At 38.1% G+C, this 21,846-nt stretch overlaps 1 protein-coding gene across 2 annotated transcripts in view; it reads right to left on the bottom strand.

Moving 5' to 3' along the window:
* The window catches only part of DOCK1 (dedicator of cytokinesis 1), a 318,523-nt gene that overhangs the window by 67,627 nt on the left and 229,050 nt on the right, over positions 1–21,846 (bottom strand). For both annotated transcript variants that reach the window (XM_069864186.1, XM_069864187.1), the window contains exons 30-33: positions 15,957–16,035; positions 15,211–15,311; positions 11,985–12,043; positions 5,680–5,828 (exon numbers count right to left, since the gene is read on the bottom strand). In XM_069864186.1, coding sequence (XP_069720287.1) covers positions 5,680–5,828; positions 11,985–12,043; positions 15,211–15,311; positions 15,957–16,035 — 388 coding nt within the window. The remainder of the gene's footprint in view (positions 1–5,679; positions 5,829–11,984; positions 12,044–15,210; positions 15,312–15,956; positions 16,036–21,846) is intronic.

Genomic DNA, 21,846 nt, shown 5'->3' with positions numbered 1-21,846 from the left:
TCAGTTTCTCTTTCGGATGTGTGTTTGAACTTGACCAAAGAGTATATCCACTACTTCATCTGACTGTTATAATGCTCCGTCTGGAGAAAATAAATCAATGTAAGCTATCTAATGTCTTCAAGTGTCAGCTCAACTAATCGCTTCTGATTTTAGTTTTACCTAAAGTGTGACCAGGCTATATTTGTGGCTCTGACTGACAATTTAATCTAGCAGTAGATGAGGAGGACTTTCAATCCACCAAGCTGCTATAAATTTGTTTTCATATGGGGTAATAATGAATTTGCCAGATAAAATCCAAGTGACAGGTAACACCACTAGAAATTAGTCCTAATGCAGAAACAGCACACAAGTACTGTAAGACGTAGTTCAAAGGCTGCTGTGAAAGTTGCTGGTAATTTCCAAGTGTCATCAGTTCCATTTCTCATTTTCCCACAGTATTCTGGCTGGCAAACAGACGTGGCAGCCATTTAATGTCAGGTGATTTTGGAGGTCTCCAGACTTACCCCATTACCTTTCTCCCTTGCTCTTCATGTGTGGTGAGGAATACCAAGAAAGGCCAGAATATAAGAAAAACTTACATGTTTAAATTTCAGCCGTAGAGAACTAAGAATGTTACTTATTGAAATAAATTCTTTGTGGAGGATGACTTATTTGAATTTGCACATTCAGTAGGATTATAGAGGAGAATTTGCAGCATCACAGAAACTTGGACAAGTCATTAACTTGTGTTCTGCCTGCAAATCTGTAGCATAGGGAAAGGGAGGTCAACACAGAGCTCAGAAGTGGTAAAGAGACTTAATACAGAATTATAGATGCTAAAAGTCTATAGAGATCCAGATAAAATAGGTACTTCTTATTAAGAAGTATAATATACTTTTGAAATTCATTGATAACTAGGAGGAAATAACACTGCAAAGAAAAATATCAGTATGACCATCTTGAAGACACTGAGATATTTGTTAAATGTTAGAAATGAACGAAAAGGGTTTCCTCTTTATTTCTTCTGGCGTTTACTCATTTAGTTCTCTTCACAACAGAACAATACCTAAAAGTTCTTTAGCTGCACCCATAGTTTTATTCTAATAATCATATGCATTACGCATTCATTTATTACGCATTTCTATATGATTTTTGCATTATGCATACATTGCTTATGTATTTCTATATAATTGTGCATTACACGCATATTGCTTATGCATTTATATACAAATTTTCCCTCATTTCAGCTATGGTTCCATTATGCTAAGCATCATTCCAATTTGCAGAAAACAGGACAGATGTGTTGTTTCATTTTTGGGGCTCTTTCCTCAGATCATTACTTTGACACCATTCCTTCCTCTAACAGGGTAAGAGCATATGCTGGAGCTTGTATGCTTGTATCACTGATGCTAACACCACAAGACACTGATGATTCTTGTTAATACTGCAATTCAGTCTGAAAACTAGACATATGGGATTTCTAATTTCTTATTGCTTGCAACTGCAGAGTGGAGGGTACACACCTTAGATTTCACTTTGGAGGATCAGGGTCCTTCTTTCCTTCCTACCAGGTGAAAAATACGATTTAGTTGGGGAAGAAAGGCTGGGGTAGTGCTTCTGATTCAATTCTTTACCTTATTTTGTTAATAGTTTTTTGGGGGGGGCTCTTAAAGTAGGTTACTTCTGCTAATTAGTTTTTACCAGACCACTTAAAAGAAATTGTATTATGATGCAGTGCTGTGAGATAGGGAGAATCTACTCAACACCTCCCTCTCCCTCCTTGTTGCCCCATTTTCACCAGATCCTGCAGTGGCACCTCTCTGTGAGTAGATTCAACTCAAAACAAGCAGAACGTTACATCAGCAAAGACATAGGCCCTGCAGAGGTAAGTCACAGTTTTGGGAAGGCAAACAGGAATGCTCATATGAAATGGAGCTACAGCAAGTCACAGCTGGAAGGAACGGGCAGCAAAATCAGGAGGCTGGGGCATTTTATGTTCTGAATTCCACATTCCAGCTGAATGACTGTTTCATGATGAACTTCCTCTCCTGCTGTCACCACAGGATCCATCATGCTCACCTGACTAGGTCCTGAACAATCAAACCAATTCTCTTTCATCGCTCCTGTGGCTCTGACATATTCCCTTTGATCTGAAGGGTTTGCTAGTAAAACAGGCAAAGACAAAAAAGCAGAGTGGAGAAAGAGACATTTTCTTCTGTAGGGAAGCTGCAGTCCCACACTGACTTTAGCATCAGATATATGCTTTGAGGTACAGGCTACTTTGAAGCGTTACGTAGCACCTTAAGAGCAAGAGGACAAAAATGGGTAACTCCAGTTTTTAATTCAGTTGGCCTTTAATTTTGATCTGCAAAAACAGTGGAATATATCTTCCTTTTTTATCCCCCCCGCACCTTGGGGCTATATACACTGGAAAAATAAAAACCAAAATAATCCATTTTGTCTGTTACTGGTTTTACCAGTCAAACCAATTCGTACTGGAATTAAAACTGTCAGGGGAAATGCTGTCTGTTTATAACACAAGCTATCACAGCATAGAGGTTCTGCAAAAAATTTAAATTCCGCCCCCACAAATCATGAGGTTTATACATCTGCTGGAGAAATGGAGCCAATCTAAACCCTTGTTGATGTGACTAACAAGGTTAGATAACTGGATTTCTGGCAGATTAGTTTAACAGCAGCCAACCATTCAATTTTGAAGCTCTCTTTGAAAGAATCCTGGCCAACGATAATTGGTAGTTGCATATAGATGACATAAAATATAACATTACACCGACACATTAACTATGAAAGCTTGCCTAAGTACTAGTAATACTGAAATTAATTTATATCTATTTCTATCACTTAATCACAAAAGAGATAAAAGAAGATTCCGGAAGCTACAGGCTAGATAGGTCCACTTCAGCTCCTGAGGAAACCATGGAGCAAGCCCCCATGGAAGCTATTTCCAGGTAAACAAAAGGCAAGAAGGTGACTGGGAAAAGCCAATACAGATTTACCAAGGGTAAATCACACCTGACCAACCTGACTACCTTCTGTGATGAAATTAGCTCCTCAACAATCTCCCCAATTTTCTCAGCAATGTGTTTGCTAAGTAGCTGAATTCCTGACTTCAAAGGGTAGTGATTTAATGACCCTGACAATCTGAAAGACAGCCAACAAAAAAATGCATAATATTTAAGGAATCTGGTGTATAATAGTTGCAAGCAAGATGCTCTGCTGGAAAGGACACAGTGGACCAGAAGCTGAATATGAAGGAGCAGCGTGCCTCTTAAATGGAGGCAAAATGTATCCCTGATTGCACCAACAAGAGTACAGACAGAGGACCAACAGGGTTGCTCCGCTTGCTGGGCCATGGCTGGAATACTGTGTCCAGCTTTGGCTCCTCCAGCTTGAGAGAGACCTTGACTAATTGGAGATGGCCTAACGGAGGGCCACTGAGATAACCAGAGCGCTGGAGAACCTGGCCTGACAAATAATCAAAGGAACTGCATTAATTCAGTCTAGAGAAAAACACACTTAAGCCTTCCAACACCTAAAAAGCGGTTATAGAGGAGATGGAGTTACTCTGTTTATAAAGGTGCACAGCGACAATATCAGCAGCAACAGGCAAAAGTTGATTCAGAGTAATTCCATCTGGATATAAGAATAAAAGTAAATATTCACTGCAAATATTCAATACTGAGCTTCAGATGGCCCCAGATAATCCAATCTAAGGCCCAGTTTGGGCCAGATTACTTCCAGGGTTCCCATCCAATCTAGACTTTTCCATAATCTATGTGATCTTTATTCCCCAAAGATCAATCTGGGATACTGGCTAATTATATAACTACATTATCTGCAAAACTGTAAATGGACAGATTGATTTTTTTCCATTAGACATAACTGTTCACTCCAAATGCACTGAAAAAGGTTTACAACCTCTGCACCTGTCATATCAATGCTATGCCCATAAAGAAAAAAGTTATACTGACTTAAGGAATAGACGTCGAGTATCTACGAACCAAGACATCTCTGACTTAAGTATGAGACATTTTTCTTCTCAAAAGGCAAAAAGAATTTGTGTGAATTATTTAAGATGTTCATTTATTAAAATCAGCCAACAATTCCACACAAAGCTAGTTTCCTTCTGTCAAGAAAATACAGGGTCATAAATTTAGCTATAAAGTTACCCTTAGATTTTTCATGATCCACATAATTGTACAAATAAAAAATGACAAGCAACAAAAGAGAGTATCTGATGGGCGACTGTTTAAATGGCATCCCAGAGAGCATTTCAATCTTTACAGTATCATTGGAGCCAAACACAAAGAATGATTATGCAGTAATTAGATGGATCCAATATACAGTTCACGACCTTTCCACATACCATCCAGCACAAAACAAATCAAAGAAATAAAGCTGATGCCATTTCCCTTGCTTAAGTCTCTCCATGATATTCATTTACACTAGCTACAGATTCTTTAAGAGCTGGTTATGAATCACTGTTCACAAAATGTATGGAAAAGTATAAGACTTTCATCCAAGAAAGGAAACCGCCAATATAAAGGGGAAAAAGTAAACAACACATATCAAACTTTATTGCAAAATTCACAAGTTCATATCCTGAACTGACAGAAATTTCGCAGTGTAAAGGAGCTATGCTGGCTTATACTGTAACACTACCTGGCCTAACTAGTCTTATAGTCAATCCATAAGGCAAAGTTTCAAGGGGAAGAAGGTCAAATGAACGATGCCAGGAAACTTTCTTTCTCTCCACTTCTCTCTCAAAAGTTGATGCTACCAGGATAAGACTGTCTGTGCTTATTCAAGGACTTTCCTCAACGTGTCAAAATAAAGTAGATTAAAAATGCTACATTAGTGCTTTAGATTTTACGGTGTCTTCATAGCCTGGAGAAGAGGAGGCTGAGGGGAGACCTCATTGCTCTCTACAACTACCTGAAAGGAGGTTGTAGAGAGGAGGGTGCTGGCCTCTTCTCCCAAGTGACGGGGACAGGACAAGAGGGAATGGCCTCAAGCTCCGCCAGGGGAGGTCTAGGCTGGACATTAGGAAAAAATTCTTTACAGAAAGGGTCATTGGGAACTGGAACAGGCTGCCCAGGGAGGTGGTTGAGTCACCTTCCCTGGAGGTGTTTAAGGCACGGGTGGACGAGGTGCTGAGGGACATGGTTTAGTGTTTGATAGGAACGGTTGGACTCGATGATCCGGTGGGTTTCTTCCAACCTGGTTATTCTATGATTCTATGAACTCTGACACTGGATAACTTTTTTCCCTCTTCAAAATCCATAAAACAGTGAAGAGTTTCAAAATTATAAGACACTAGAGATGACGAGTTCTTACAAGTTATAGTTTATTCTGCACACTACCAGTCTTCTTTATGTCCAATTTAACTCAGAAACAGACTCCTTTTCCGAGTCAAAGTGAAAATTTAAGACATCTGTATTTGCTCTTTTTTTGTATCATAAAGAAAGGTTTCATTTACTTCATGCAAATTTTTTCTTCAATAAGAATTTAAGACCAACGGGTGAAAAGTCAATCACTACTCAGGAGTTATAGAAATGAAGCAAATCCATAATTATATTATTCTTTAGAAAAATATGAAATAACAAAAATTCTTACAGTTTGTCAAAGAACAGTTAAAACTCTCTCATAGACTTCAAATGTCTGCAGCTTACTGCTTACCATCTGGAAGCTTCTAGTGGAATGAAATTCGCACTGCATCATATCGAAGAAGATTGGGATTGTAGCTTTTCGAAGTTCAGTTTCAGGGATCAGTGTCATTTCTAAGATAGGTCCCACCATTTCTGGGATGAACTTGATTTTATGTTGACCTGTAAGTGAAAGGCAGATTTCAGAGTTAACGGACATCCACTGATTTTGGTAGAAGATGAATCGCTATAAAAGCTGTATCAATAAATTCTCATATAGCATAAGATATTATTTTTCAAGATCTGACTCTACTAAAACATTAATTATTACTTATGACACAAGAGGGGAAGCATGTGGCATGTATAAACCTGAATTAACAAGAGCTAATATTAAGTTTCAAGTTGTTTTTTCTTAATACAGCTTATGGTTGGGAGAGAAGGAAGCTAAAAGGCACATCACTAGTATTAACTTATTTAGACTTTTGTTATCTTCTGCAGTGTACAAAATGTTCTCCGTGTCCGTCTATCAAAGTGTCAGCACAAGTACATACTTACACAGCCTGGAGACATGAAACTACATCTTACCAAGCTGACAATATGTCTTCTTTCTTTGAGAGCTGATCTGACTGGCAAACTTTATTTCACATTTATCTTCCCAAGAGAAAACTGCACCACCCCCAACACTCCCTGCTATACATTTCACACACAGAACTGAAATTAAACCTTAAAAACATCCAGTTATTGTTCATATTATTAGCTAAAGTGTAGGGAATGTAGATTCTACATTCTGCAAATTATCTGTTCAACAACTCCATGAGAAGATGCTGGTGTAATACACCGTAGCACAGCACTGGAGAGCTCCAGACAGAGAAGTTGATGGCAGAAGTTTAGAATAAACAAATATATTACTCTTTTAGGAACAGGCTGGGACTCATTTGAACCTCACTACACAACTGGTAATGTTTCTCACAAGTGCAGTGTTAACAGATGTATACAATCAAACTCATACACTGTTCATACATTCACTACTGTGGCACAACCCAAACCTCTTTAGAGCTGAGCTAATTTGAGAAGCCCTCAGCTTCCTCCATTTTAAGACTCTTGTTTCCCATTGAAGTTACTGGTGGTGTAAGACGTAAACAGATTTTAATGCATTTATATTCAACTGCACTATACCAGTACAGCAGTAACCGTGGAAGTCTATAATTAGCAGTTACACTTTTGACCACAACTAACATAAATCTCAACAAAAGTAATCAAGAAATCCTTCACCAAGAAAACACACTTCTTTTTTCAACAGATATAAGCTCAGTTACTTGATTTAGGAAACTTCAGAATCTTATTAAGCATTAGCAATCCTATTAGGACAAATTGATACTCCACTAAAATTGCTGCTTTGTATGATGCTGCAATGCTGGTTGTTGGTGAGGAATATCAAGTGAGAGACACACAGCTTTCCTCTGTCTCTTTTATAAGTACTACTACACTTGGCCTCTCAGGTGACAGCTTTCTTGTATTATGCCTTACATGTGTCAGAGTAAATATTTCAGAAAACAAATGATAGTGACAGAAGTTATCCATCAGGCACAAATTCAATGTCATAAAGTTCTGTGTGTGCCACTGTGGGTTTTTCCATTGCTTCAAGCACAGGGATTCCCTCAGAAAAGTAACTAACATCTTTTGAACTCTAGATGTGAAAACCAGTAAATTCACAAAAGATTTTTTAAGAATCTTTGATCCTCATTCCTCTTCTCCAGGGGAATATAAACCTCTCGCTCAAAGAGGGACTCATTGGAGAGCTCATCCGATGGCAAAGGCATGGAGAGTCACAGATCTCACCTCCAGGTGCCCACCACCACATCTGCCAAGGTGAATGCAGGATCTGAGCAGCAGCAGCCAGCCCCACCACCCGTGAAACTGTACTGCACACACTCAGCCTTCTAGTTGTTCATCAATTGTTGGTATTTATTAGCAGTGCCATCTCGCAGGTAATATTCAACAGAGTTTTTAAATCAAAGAGGACAGAGAATTTCTCTGAATACAAAATTCAGAAGGACGTGAGGGGAATAGAAGTGTGTGAGTTATCAGCAGAAAGTATCAAAATCACTTGTAAATTGTACTGCAAAAAAAAAAAAATCCCTTGCCTGCTGTTTGAAACCCGCTTAGCTTTTTATGCCATCTGGAGGGTCCATGGGTGGCTCCCACCAGAGCTTACGCAGCTCGGCTGCACAGAAAAACAAGGGGAATGACCTGCCGGGGCGGCACAGCCGGCGCCTGCCTGCTTTGGATGCGAAGCACTCACCCCGCAGCTGCCCAGAGCCAGTCCTGCTGGGGGCAGCTGCGCCAGGGCTGCAGCAGGCTGGAGCGGGGGCCGGCAGCAGCCACAGGAAGGCAGGGCAGCACAAATTAAAACATTAAGCCATCCTGATTGGTTTTCTTGATCAAGGATGCATGAGTAGTAATGTGGAGAAAAGGTTTGTCCACCAAAAGGGCAATATGGGAGAGGGTTGAAAGCCCTGCGTAACATCCTTCTGACACCGCGACACACATCGGTGATGTCATGATGTTACGACGCATACGCAAGTGTTAGCTATGATGATGTGATCCACCGTGATGTTGTGCCACAAAAGACAGCATGAGAGCAAAACGTGAGAGGAAACCATCTCTCTCTGGCACTCCACCACATCCACCCCAGCTGCCTGTCGCAGGCAGCACTTTCTGATAAAGAGCCCAACAATGAATTTGCCTTTTTTTCCTCTGTGAGTGTGGGAACTCCCACGCAGAGACTCACAATGTGACAAGGCTGGAAGAAAATTGAGGATTCTCTTCTGAAAACCAAATTGTGCAGCTGCCTCAAGAACCACATGCAATATAAGTATTCTTTGGAACATGCAAAACCTTCCCCCTGCAGAGGCTTCTGCCTTGCCATGAGATGTGCTCATTCAGACATCAATAATATACTCCACTAGTAGAAACCAAGGAGCTTTCTTCATTGGATAACATGTGATTTTCATTTCCCAGGCTCTTCTAATTTATATTTGGACCACAAAAAACACTGAATATTTTACCAGCAACCTCACCTCTCACTTGGGTCAGCTCTGAACATGCATGACTAATTCAGAGAGTGTTATCTGTAATGACTTCTATTTATATAATGCTCAAAGTTCAAATCTATTTTTAACCCTGGCTTTCCCTCCAACAACATTAATGTCTCTGTCAAGACACCTTTTCTGACATCAAGCACCTGGAAGGAAGGGTTGAGTCCGTGGCCAGCTCACTGGAGGATGGCAGCAGCTCCCATTTCACTTCATCTTCAGGAATTTTACTTTTTCATCTCCCTCTAGCTAATTCAGATGTCAATAAGAAAAGCAATGTTTTCCGAGCTGGCTTTCCTTGACCAACTTCATCAGAGCGATATTATTTTTAACATCAATACAATTTGTTTAACGTATAACCATTGAAACCATTAACTACTGAAAACTGGTGCACATGACCTAGTGTCAAAACTGTGTTTTATGTACACTAAACCGCATCACATAACACTTTTAAGCACTTGTTATTTGCATTCCTACATTTTCAAGACAGAGGTCACAGCTTTCTTTATACTTCTCTGATACTTACTGTCTCACCAAGGTCTCATCAAGGTCTAAGAAGTTCCAGTTCCAACAAAACAGTGACACAAAATAATACATAATTTAAAAGTTCAGGTTGTAATATGGAAGGAAAGACGCCTACGAAGAATGACATACACTGGTTTTGATGCATGCAAGCCTCACAGTGCTTTCAAAAAGGCAAAGCAGTGGCGGCTGTGCACGTTTGGGCTATGCCCCCTAAAGCTGTCCTCACTGCTGCTGCATCAGAGCACTCAAATTTAAAGCCTTCAGGATTAAACCTAGTAGGGTATCACACAGGACAGCTACAACTAGGATTTAAATACAAAATCTGTCAGGCTGGATATCTCATACATGGTTCCCTGTCTAAAACAAAAATCTTACTTCTAAATTACAGGTATTTAAAGTGTGGGCACACACCTAGCACTGCTCTCCAGTATGCATGCTCTTTTTTTTTTCTACTGATAAAGCTAGGAAGGTATGAATACTACTGCAACCACTGCATCAGAAACACAGAGAGAAAACTTTTAGAATTTTTATTTTACTATTTCATTTCAGAAAAAAACCCCACATACTCTTAAACGGGCATTATACCTAAAAGACTGTCTTGTTGCCCATTGTGGAGTTTTAACTCAGCAAGCATTATACGTTAATCATGGTACCCATGAACAAAAACTGATGAGACGAAACGCTATTTTATGAGGCTTACCCATACCTTTTAATACATAAATAAAAAGTCATCGTATCTAATGCACACTGGCACAGTCATAAAAATTATATGTTCAAACATATGAAAGAATTACAACTTTTTAGTTCTAGTTTGTTTGGGTTTTTTTTAACATATACGTTAATAATTTGGCTAACGTAGTGCAACGTCTAAGGTAAAAGTGTCAAGTGCACCCCAAACAGTTCCCCTTCAGAGGTAAGTCAGAATTCTTTCTTAAATGATGCTGTGACATCTGAGACTGGTGAAGAGCCTGAAGTTAAAAATTATCAGCATGGGCCGTCTGTATTACAAAGAAGAGGAGAAAAAGCAAGCTGCTCATTATAAGAAGCACAAAGGCCACCTTGAATTGGGGTCCTGCCTCTGATTTACCTTTTTCTTGCAGCTTTTGTTGGCAAAAGCAGCAATTTACTGAGTCCCTCAACATGTGACATTCCAGCATTAATGATCCCAGCCACTTACAGAATTGCAGACATTAGAGCTAGCAGAGGTCATGGAGTCATCTACCTGGATAATCGGTTTATAAAATTTCTATTAAAAATAAAAGGCTTTCATGACAGCATAGAAAGAAATATTGAAGAAAACACCACCCCCAAGCCAATCGATTCACAAAACTCCAGGGAAAATTATTATCATCTCCCTGTTAATGTGAAAAACTGAGCCCTAGACCAACTAAATAACTTGTTCGAGAGCAGCTGGAGGCAGTAGTAAAAAGCACAATGCACTCCACAGTCTCCACACTTTATAAAACGTCATGTAAGAACAGCTAGATGTATATCTATACACTATATAGTACCCTATGCAGTATAGATTTATTCTATATATATGCACACACCCTTTCAGTCCAGAAAATTCCAGGAAAAGCAGAACAGTCTTAAGAATCCAAAGATTCCAAAGAGGAATGCATGACGCCAGAAGAATACCTGACTGCAAACCTGGGACAGGGAACGATTTGGCTAATTACTGACGAAGAGGCTTTCAGGATATTGACCCAGCATCAAGCACAATACTGATTTTATTAGCTGTCTGTCAAGTCACATATCAGGTGTGTACTATGCTCTAATCTGTTCTCCAGACACTTAATTCATAAGAGATGCTTCTAATAAAAAGTGAACTCAGCTGCTCTCAGAAGTCTTTTCTCATCATTCCAGCAGAGCAGATGCAAACTCTGCGATATCAAATACTTATGAACCCTTGTATTCCCTTCTCTTATATATGCTGATTTTTTTCAAGTTTCAGCAACAACAGCTCAGCTAGAGAAATAAGTGAAGTGGCAAATGCATTTATTTCTGATAATTTAAGGAACTTTTGATAAAACTCGGAAGAGCTGAAGTGTCTCTGCTGTTAAGCTCAGGAAAATGAAATCTGGCAGATGAGTACACTCAGGTCACAGTAAATACTCAGTTTCTCATGAAATTCAATCCCCATATAGCTAAATTATACCCACAGAATAGCACAAACTTGAGCTAGTCAGATAAGCCTAATTTAACTACGAACTCCAGGGATGTCTAAGTTCCTACTCTTTACTAATCTTCCCGAGTCACTCTGATACAGTCTAACAAGACTGCAAATCAGACTTTAAACAGAATGTCCAGGCTAAGTTACTGGTATCCCTCAGATGCATTCATCTTGCTACAGTCCCAGTTACTACATCCACATGTACCTGCATGTATATGTACGTCTATACGTAAACATGTGTGTATACATATATTTAAGGAGAAAAAAACATTCAACAGCTATCACTGTAACAGTTTATTTTCATGTAGCATGAGATTGAATACTATGAAAAAAAAAGAAGATATATAAACATCGACTGCAGTTATGGATCTTTCCAGAGGGTGAAATAAGCACACAGAGAAGGCTTTATTCTTAAGTCACCTGCTTTTTAAATGCCTTCTGGAAGCCTACCATCATTTCAAGAGAAAGTACGATCATTTCATCTCTAACTTGGTTTATAGAAACATCGAGTGAAAGCACCAAGCGATGGGTGCTCAAGCTACTTACCCAGATTATACCACATGTCCCTGATTTCAAAGCCAATCTGCCTTCTCATATCACCATACCTTGAAAAGGAAAACAAAACCATCATTAAAAAAAAATTAAAATCTAATACCAATGGGTAGACACATCTCAGTTAAAAATCTGATCGGCGTTCATAAATATTTAGAATTATGGAGCAGGTTCTCCAAATTGAACCCATACAATAGCATTGCATAGCTTCCTTTACCAGTTCAGTGATGCACTGGACTTTGCTGAATGTCCCTTTTATAAAAGGAGACAGAGAGGCCACCAGACCCATTCAAAGCACCTCGAAAAGACACAGCCACACAGCCAGCAGCTTCTGTTCCTCACCTTGTGTTACTGGCTCTTCCTCAAAAGACCCCAGTTTTCAATTTCTGCAGCATCACTTACTGAAGGGAAAACAGCCACAAAACATCAACCTGTGCCAAACCTCTCTTTGTCTTATTTTCAGATTAGCTACGCATCCTTTGGGACACATGGGTGGTTACAGAGATTAATAGTGAACATTTTCTGTTTTTTCAACGGTAATGGCTGGAAGAAGCATAACAGAGAGCTTCGTGGCCTAGGGCCGTATTTTATTTTTATATACCCACTTAGGATAGCACTGTCCTAGAAAACACAACAAGGAACATCTCGTACCTTGAAGTTAAAAATCAGAAAGAAGAGGTTTCTACATTCCAGTGGGATTGTGCCTCCTGCCCAGTTTACACCAGAAGTGAGTGTTCTCAGGCAGTTAATGAGCCAGGGCAGAGGTGGGACCCCATCCTTCAGCATCTGCTGCAAACTTGGTAGCACCAATGCCTCGCATCTCCCACCAGGGTTATTTTGATATTGCACTCCCTCTCCACATTAATATCAGGAAAGCTTAATGAATGGAAAGCATTCTATTGCCTTCATTAATGACAGGATCAGAACCATAATGAGCTCCAAGAATGTATTTGTTATACAGAATATTTGTATGTTAAAGATCATTGCTTAAATAACAAGATGAGTAAAATGGTAATATCTGGCAACTTGTGGGATTTCTGTCAGATAATAGCGAGATACCCTGTCATTAATATGGATTAAAGAGATTCTTCTGCGTCATTAAGAATCTGTTACTGTCTACTGCTTAAATACAACATTTAGCAAAACCTACAAATTACAATAATTAAAATTTAATTATTAAATATTTGACATATTAATTGAAATATAGTTCAAAAGATGGGTGACTGTGATATTAACTGATTAATTGTATCTCTTTGGCACAGATCTGGAAGTGGTTTTAAACAGCAATAAAAGTTAGTGCTTCCAGACCACACATTTATTGCATCTTGAAGATTTTATGATCTTGATTTCTATCTCCAAAACATGATTAAACCGAAAACAAGTTGTAAAATCATTATAAACAGAGATTTACGATTTAGCAAACTTCATTAAGTAACCACTTCAAATGACTTTATTTATTTATATTAGGAGTGAGAAATGTCTGTTGATTTCTCAAATTTCTTCAGCAAGATGTATTGCTCAGTCTAATATAAAAATCATTTGAAGAAAATTTCTGTCTAAGGTTCCCTTCCTCACAAAAAAGGAATATCAGTTCACAAATGTTTTTGACAGTAGCTTCGAGTCCAATTACAGCTCAGGATTCTGATCTGAAGTAGAATGTTCACATAGGTGCACACCAAGGTTGGACAGAGAGAGCAAGGGGAGACCAGCAGCAGCCACAGCTTTGATCCCCTTGCTTTGATTGGAGTGCTTTGCCTTTTGTAAGTATCCTTTACACTCTTAATTATAAAAGAGAATTTGCATCATTGGTCCCATCTCGTACAATCCCATTTTGTTCCATAAACTCTAAATCTAATGAAAAAACATCTACCTGTTTTCATATACATTTGCAAACATATAACTGTGATGCAATTTATGATATTTATAGCACAAGTGCAAAAGCCAGAGCTCTGTTTGACATCACTTTTCCACTGAACTTGTAAATATTCCTGTTTCATCAAGAAAATCCCACAAGTCACTTGTACATATATTAGATCATACAGTGCTTAAAAATTCTGTTTCAAGGCTTGGGTAAAGCACAGCTTCCAAAGGAAATACCTCAAAATTCATGACGGAATGGATAAGTCTGAAGGGCAAAACTCAGCTACCAAAAAAATCCCAGATGGACGAGACACAGAGCCCTGTCTTTTCTGGTCAGAGCCTGTGACCCACATGGTCAAAACGAAACATTAAAGTCATATGTGACAGTAGCAGTGATAAACTCTACCCGTTCTCACTGTGATCTCTTTCATCATAATAATATACAAAAAGGCTTGAATTTAGAAGGTGAAATGATACCAAATGCATCTTCTTTCTCTCTATATATAATATATACTGTACATAGAAAGAGTCGAAGCAATACTTGCTACGGGAATCATAGCTTTTAAACTCCCTCATTTCTGTGCACTAACTGCAGTAAGCTGATTTGATTAGGGAAGTCAGTCATTTTTGCAGGCGCTCTTTACAGGTCTTATAACTCAGAAACAGAATCCACACACCGTATTTGAAAACACGTAACTGGCTTTTTTGAAGTGTTCAGTTAATTAACGATAAAGTTCACTACATAGGAACCCCTATAAAATTTAGGAGAAATACATATATTAAACAAAATACTCATGCTCCAATCTTTTTTCCCACTCTTTTTCTTTTGACAGGTTTCATTTGCTGTGGAATTCTGAATAGCAATCGGGTAGTTCAAGTTCCCTGTTCAGAAGCAGGCAATGTAATCCCTTTTAACCAGGAAAGCATTCAAGACTGCAGTTACACAAACCCATTCTTCAGGGATATCGCAGTGAAACTGGCTGTAGTTACCAAAATTCACTCTAAAAGGCCGTTTGGGATTAAGCAATAAAGAGCGCACGTAAAATGAGATTATAATAAGCACCAAGCTAAAGTGATTTAAAAATTCAGTTTTATAATATGTTAATAGTTCTGAAAAGTCTTGACTTTATGAACATCCTGCAGTATAAAATTCCGTCTTCATCAGTAATGAATCATGTAATTTAAATCTTGATTCAAGGGTAGAAACACATGCAATACTTGATTCATGTTTTTAAAGCCAACCTTTCATTATACCATGATTGCATCTCAATTTGAATGGATTTAGCTAAGAAATTAAACTAAAATTATGTTAATAGACCTTGAGTTCTTGTCCATGATTTAGATGACAAATACGACTTACTTGTTAAGTATTTTTGCTCTTTTAGCACTTGAAAAATTCTCCAGTTGTAGAGACTCTTGTGTGAGAAAAGCAACAGCCAGGTGGAAGTAGTTGTTCCAAAGCTGAAAGCCCCCCAAAAAGACAAGAATAGATGCTGTTAATTCTCTGAAATGTTTTTCTGCACACCTACAAAATAACTCAGAAAATTCTAGTCTATGCACATAAATATTTAAAGGAGAAAGTAACAGACAGTCAGTGTTTCTTGATATATTCTTAGTACACCTCCTCACTGTGTTTACACTTCCATGAAAGATATCCCATCTACAAATCCAATGGTTTGATGATTCAAGTAAAATTAAATGTGAACACAAAAACACGAAAAAAAAGGGGATCTTGAATGAGTGACCTAAACCGGCACGCTTGTCATCACCAGGGCATTCAGACACCGCATCTCGGCCACCTTGTTTGGGGCAATAATTCTGCTCAAGCATCTGCTGCAGAAAGGGGGAAGACATCCTCTTCTGCTATTCCTGAAGGAAAGGAGGAGTTTTCTATGATGTTCTGGGTAAGACTTAGTACTGCTCTAGGACAAGATCCATCAGACAAATGGATTATACATATCTGCTGACTGCGAAATGACTTAATTGGGATAACTGGTCAGATGGTGTTCATGGTGAAACATATATACACCAAAATTGTGTGTTTGGGGCACAAATTTATTACAACATTAATTTTAGTTCTCAAGACAGTGGTGTTTCTTTTCTCACCTGTAACTCAAAGTTGGCTTGATCAAGAAATTTTTTGTTTAGCATATCTGCATACTGATTAATTGCTCGCAGGAAGACTCTGAAAGAAAGATCAAGAGAAAATTACATAATTACACACTCTTCTGTGGTATCTTTGTACATTTGGCATCCCAATTAGAAAAAATCTAAGTCTGTCTGGAAAGCGAAATTTGTAGCTGTTACTTGAAAAGCAGTGCGATCTCACCACTGTTATGTGTACAGAATTAGATGCAGATGTTCTCAAAATCAATCAAGTAAATTAGCATATGAAGAAATACAAGGAATGCTTTAGATACAATCACTTGCCTTTAAAATATCTCATGATAATCAAGAAATCATTCAAAATCCAGTTTATTTAAAAAAAAGTATATTTATCTAACCTAGACCTGCAACTGGCTGTATTTTACCTTGCAGGTCAATCAAAACATGTTTTTAAACATGAGGCAAACACTACTTTACTTATGGCACAATATACATAAAAATGCTGTTGAAGGCCAATCTTCAAGACATCGTTCAGTGTTCTACTTGAAAATGCTAACGTAGCACCTAACGTAGTTTATTGCTTTTCTAAAAAGGATACTTCAATTGCAACAGGAGTTGGTTTGACAAGCTTTAAAAATATAACCAAATGGTATAGTATAAATAGGTCACTACATATTCATGGTGCTGACAAGCAAACATATTATTCTTCAGTACCCTAATCTCCATTTTCAAAATAAACATTAGATACCTCTTGAAAACTTCCAGCTAATGTCCAGACAAATGAACTTGTCTTTTGAGCAGACTGTGGTAGAGATTTATGTCTCCTGAAAGTACTAGCAATGATAGACCACTCATAACTTGTACTACTTCCCCCGCCCCGCAACAGCAATCTTTAAGAAGAGATATTCACTATTGAATGCAAACAACAAAGTTAATCTTTCTACAGGCTGACAAATAAATATCAGAATTCTTTAAAAATACATGGGCATCAGGAATCATTTATGTACACTAATTAATAAAGTAAAACAAAAATTTTGACACTACTGGGATGTGTCTGTACTCTAAAGTCAAATCACTCCCTCAGCAGTGTAATGGAGAAGGGAAGCATCTAAACATGAAAATGAAAATCAAATTGATGAAAGGAAATACAGAAGAAAATTTAAAAGATATAAGAACATAAACTATAAAAGACTACAGAAACAAGTAAATACATACATATATGTAGGTGTACACGCATGCATACATTTTGCGACTTTACACTTTATAGCTAATTATAGGCATCTATGCACTCGCAACCAGCATATGCAGAGATACATTTCAGGAACAGCGCTTCTGCATATTATTCACCAACACCTTTGTCAGTGTATAAATTTGGAAACAACTTCATTAAGAGAATTTTACAAATGAGATGAAGTCAGCATACACAATAATACACTGCAGATATATGTATTTTAGATCTATGATTCAATTACTGAGCTGTAACATATACTAAGATTGAAACTGAAGTTATCCATGCAATCAGACTATCAACAATGTGAGATGTAGCCTTATACTCTGTTTTGTGGTTATAAAGTCTGATAATATTATGAGATTCATAAGTCTTCCTATAAGAATTAGTAGCTTAAAATAGTAGGAAGGCCCACCTAATGCTCATTGCCTTATGGAGATAAAATCGGTTCCAACAGAGGGAGGATTATGCCTACAATTTAATTATGTTGCCTAAAGACATCACTGTAATGTATTCAATCTGCTCCATCTAATTAAGCTTTGGAACAATCTCATTACTTTATATACTAGTATTTTTCTTTAAATTGTAACTTTCATTTTTCCCTTATATTAATCCTACTGAATATCAGTAAAGAACAAATACTGCAGAATCTACTGTACATTGCAATTGCAAAAGGACCATAACAGAGCACATCTGTTAAATTGCCGTTTAAACATCATCATCCTCTCACAGCCCATGTGCTACCCCTGCAATGAGGCTGCTTTAGGAAGGAAGGAATCCCTCCCAACTTTCTACAAAAGAACATCAAAAGAAGATATGCAGAGATTAAGCACTGATTTTTTCTAATTATTCAAACCCCATTTTAAATTTGATTTAATTTGATAATACACTCAATCCTTCTGTTACTGGGTAAAACACTTCATGATGTACGTCAGTGAAGAAAGCCCAGTTCTTGTCCCAGTGAAAGTCAACAGAACAATATTTTTATTATAACATATTATCTTCAGTTGCAAATCAAATGTAACTTAATGAGTATTTAGTATGTTTTTCGACAAGTGATGAAAGGATTGCTAGAAATATTGACAGTCCCTTTACTAAAACACAGGGGGATGGGGAGGCAGTCCAAATATTCCAGCGTGAAACATGACTGACAGCACAATAACAATAAGACTCACCCTGTATAATTCAGATTTAGCTGAGGAAAATGGAAGTAATGAAGTGGAGTAATCAGAAACCAATTTAAGTACTACAACTGAAGTCACTAGAATGACCCTATCGTGGCCAAACTCAAAGCGCTCTCTAGTATTATTTAGTGCCAAGAGATGCTTTTGATCTGATGAAGTTAATTTTAAGAATGTATATTAAAATATTGGCATTGAGGAGTAGCAAGTTGTATAGCACACTTGGAAAAGAAGATGAGAGATTACCACAGTAGCACTCCCTTATCTCAAAGTAGATTTATTGTTCTGGGGCCCAACAAGGAAAGGCTGAATTTACATAAATGTAGTTTTCTTGTCGGCTGAGATCACTGACTGTCTCACTCCACACTCCTGACCATCTTATATTCTCTTACATACTGACACAGGAGTGAACTGAGAAAGGATCTCAAACAAAGGATCTCAAACAGGATCTTAAGAGAATATGTCTGTATTATGGAAACAACATGCAAGAAAACACCATGACTTAGTCACTTGTAGGTGAAAAACACTGATTTGAAACTGGGATAGAAGATCCTTGAGCATCCTATGGAAGCAAATTTTTCTAGGAGAAAGCAAACCACAACATAATCCAGAGAACACTATTTGTTTAAAAAAACTTTCAGTGAGTTTGATCTCCATGGTTAGACTGAAAAACACAGGTATGAGCCACCCACTCTCGTGATTCTGCAGTGAAGAGGACTAATGAAAAAAAGATAACTTGCTTTTTAGTTACTAATACATGCAGATTGGGCTAGCCATCTAAGATGGCAGAAAAACAATCAGATTTCGAGAAAGCATCTTTGGGATGCAGATAAATCAAATGCAAAGCTGGATGAAAATTCTGCTACAGCTGTTGCAACCAAGTAGTGAAATCAAGTAAAGCTGAGATAAAAAGTTGAGTATTTTTACCTGAAGTACTTGAACACTATCTCATGAATGAGCTGCAATTCAGTGAAAAAGAAACAGAAGAAATAACAATGGACATAGGGCCACAGGGCAAAAGTAAGACAGTTAGGTTGGCATTGCTTAAGTTTTGGTATAACACTCAGTCATATGGTTAATCAGACAGTAAGATTACTCCCCTGAAGAGATCATTTGGATAGAAAAGAAATTTGCTCGATGAATTCTTGGCTATAACCTACAAAATGGCACGCTATCATCTGTGAAGTTTGCTGCAACTCATGAATGTGAAAACAGTTCAGGTTTATGCCCAAATAAAATTAAAAGAGGAAGCAGAAAAATTTTATGAATCATTCCAGGTGTTGGTTTAATCTTCTTCCTCCTCCACAGCAGGTACTGACAGTTTTCAATAACTTCACTGTCAAAGTTAAGGAAATTGAAAAAACTGGGGAAAACGTGGCTCTTCAGAACAGGCAGTATTAAATCAAGTGCACCAGTTCTGTACAGAAAAACGTGCTGGCTGCTGCTAACACATGTAAAGATGAAAGGTGTACTTGGACATCATTGGGCCATCAGACGAGTCATCAAAACTATCTCCTGTGCTCAGATGGAGAACATCAGTCCGCAGTGGCACACCTTATCTTGCTGCAATTAATAATGAAGATTAGCTTCCAGTTGCATGTGCATAAAAAGAAGTGCTTTTCTTGAAGTTCAGTTTTGATTAACAAAAGAATACATTATCCATGTCAGGAAGAGACACAAAAGTTAAACCTTGAAAAAGAGAGAAGTTCGGAGACTGGATGTCATCACAATGTACTCTGCTGCAATACCAAGAATGTCACACCGAGCAACAAAATCTAACACTAACATATTGGAAAAGCTTTGTTAGACAAAAGACTTTATCAACTCAATTAAAAGAAGGAAATTAACATTTTCTACTATGTGATTGGAATAGAAGGAATATGATTAGAGAAGGAAGTCACTTTAGGATATGTAGAACGAAGAATGACCGTTGTAAATGGCATAAGTATCTAGCAAATAACAAAATTAACATCCTGGACAGATGAGATTTACATGTGCTGAGCCCCTAGGTAATACCTAAGTAGTACTGGAGATGCCTCCTAAATGCACCAACAGCTTTCAGTTGTCTCTTCCGTTGTAGTTAGGTCCTTCAGAGTCGGGATTGTCCTCTTATTCTGTGTTTAGCTAGCTTCCACCACAGTGAGGTCTTACATCATCATCAGGATTTCTTGATATTTCATCACTGTTTATGTATTTCCTGATAAGACACCTTTATCAGTTCTCCATAAGCCAGAAGGAATAATGAATTGGACAAACACGCAATGGAATACTGAAGAAGTGTGTTAGTCAGATGGTGGGCAGTAAAACAGCTGAGCATCAGCCTGCTAACATACTGCAAAATGCTCAGCCAGGGTGAGGGTCCACTGTGAGGCATGAAATAATTCTTATCTACTTAGCCCTGGAAAGGCTTTTCCTGGAATATTGTTCAGTTGCAGTCACTATGCTTCAAGAGTGCCACAAATATATGGCAGAATGCTCAGACAAGGGAAGCAAGAGGACAGAAATACAGAAATGGCACAGGTCAGACATTAGGAAATACTTTATCATGCTAAGGACAGGCTGTCAAGAGCAGAAATTCTCATAAAACCCCACCAAAACAAACAAACAAAAAAGGCACCCAGGTTAAAGAAACCTCTGTAATCTGGTCAAGTACCATTTACCTTGCCCTGTCTTGGGCAAAAGGACAGATTAGTCCTAATTTTTCCCCATTTATGGCCCTCAATCCAGAGTCACTAAAACAATTAATATGCTGCTGATTCAAGCCATGAACTTACTTCTATCGCAGCTACTGAGTTCTGGGTATTTGTACAGTCACTGTTTATTAATCACTCCAACAGGGCCATAGGAGGTTAACTGGTCTATGGATGCTCGCTCAGAGATCACTCCACTGAGCACTGCAAAATATAATGGTCTGATTCTGTAGTTTTACCTTTGCAGAGAGGCTCTTTATTGGCCTACAAACAACCTCATTGAATCCAGGAGGCTGTTCATATATATCAAGTCTAGACTTCAACTGGCAATAATAAATGAAGAAGGGACTAAAGGGATTCAATTTATAAGTGTAACAGTAGTCGTTGTGCCAAGCAACTAATTTTTTTTTCCTTTTTTTCTCAGGTACATTCAGTTTTCCTTCCTCCATTCCCTCTTATAATTAGTCAACTACCCTGATTTGCTCATTCGCTCATGTTTAAAAATATGCTATGCCCCATTTTCTTTCAGTCAGCCTCTCACATCATTGGAAAGTATCTGCAGAAGCTAAGGGAGCCGAAGAAAGCTGGAAGCCACACAATGCTGCAACACACCTCTCTCATTGGATAATGAACACAGAGATCAAACTGCCTCTGCAAAAAAAGATCTTTCTGGAGAAATAATCTAGAGAGAAAAATTGAAAAGTAGAAACATTCATACAGTATATTGCGTTTTGTACATTATTTAGGCAGCTCTAGTACCCAGGGATTTGTGTTTACAGTGTAAGCACTTA

This window comes from Phaenicophaeus curvirostris, chromosome 9 (assembly GCF_032191515.1).
Source record: "Phaenicophaeus curvirostris isolate KB17595 chromosome 9, BPBGC_Pcur_1.0, whole genome shotgun sequence".
NCBI classification, from domain to species: Eukaryota; Metazoa; Chordata; class Aves; order Cuculiformes; family Cuculidae; genus Phaenicophaeus; species Phaenicophaeus curvirostris.
Note: the sequence above shows the minus strand (reverse complement) of the source record. Positions and strands in the feature narration are given on the sequence as shown.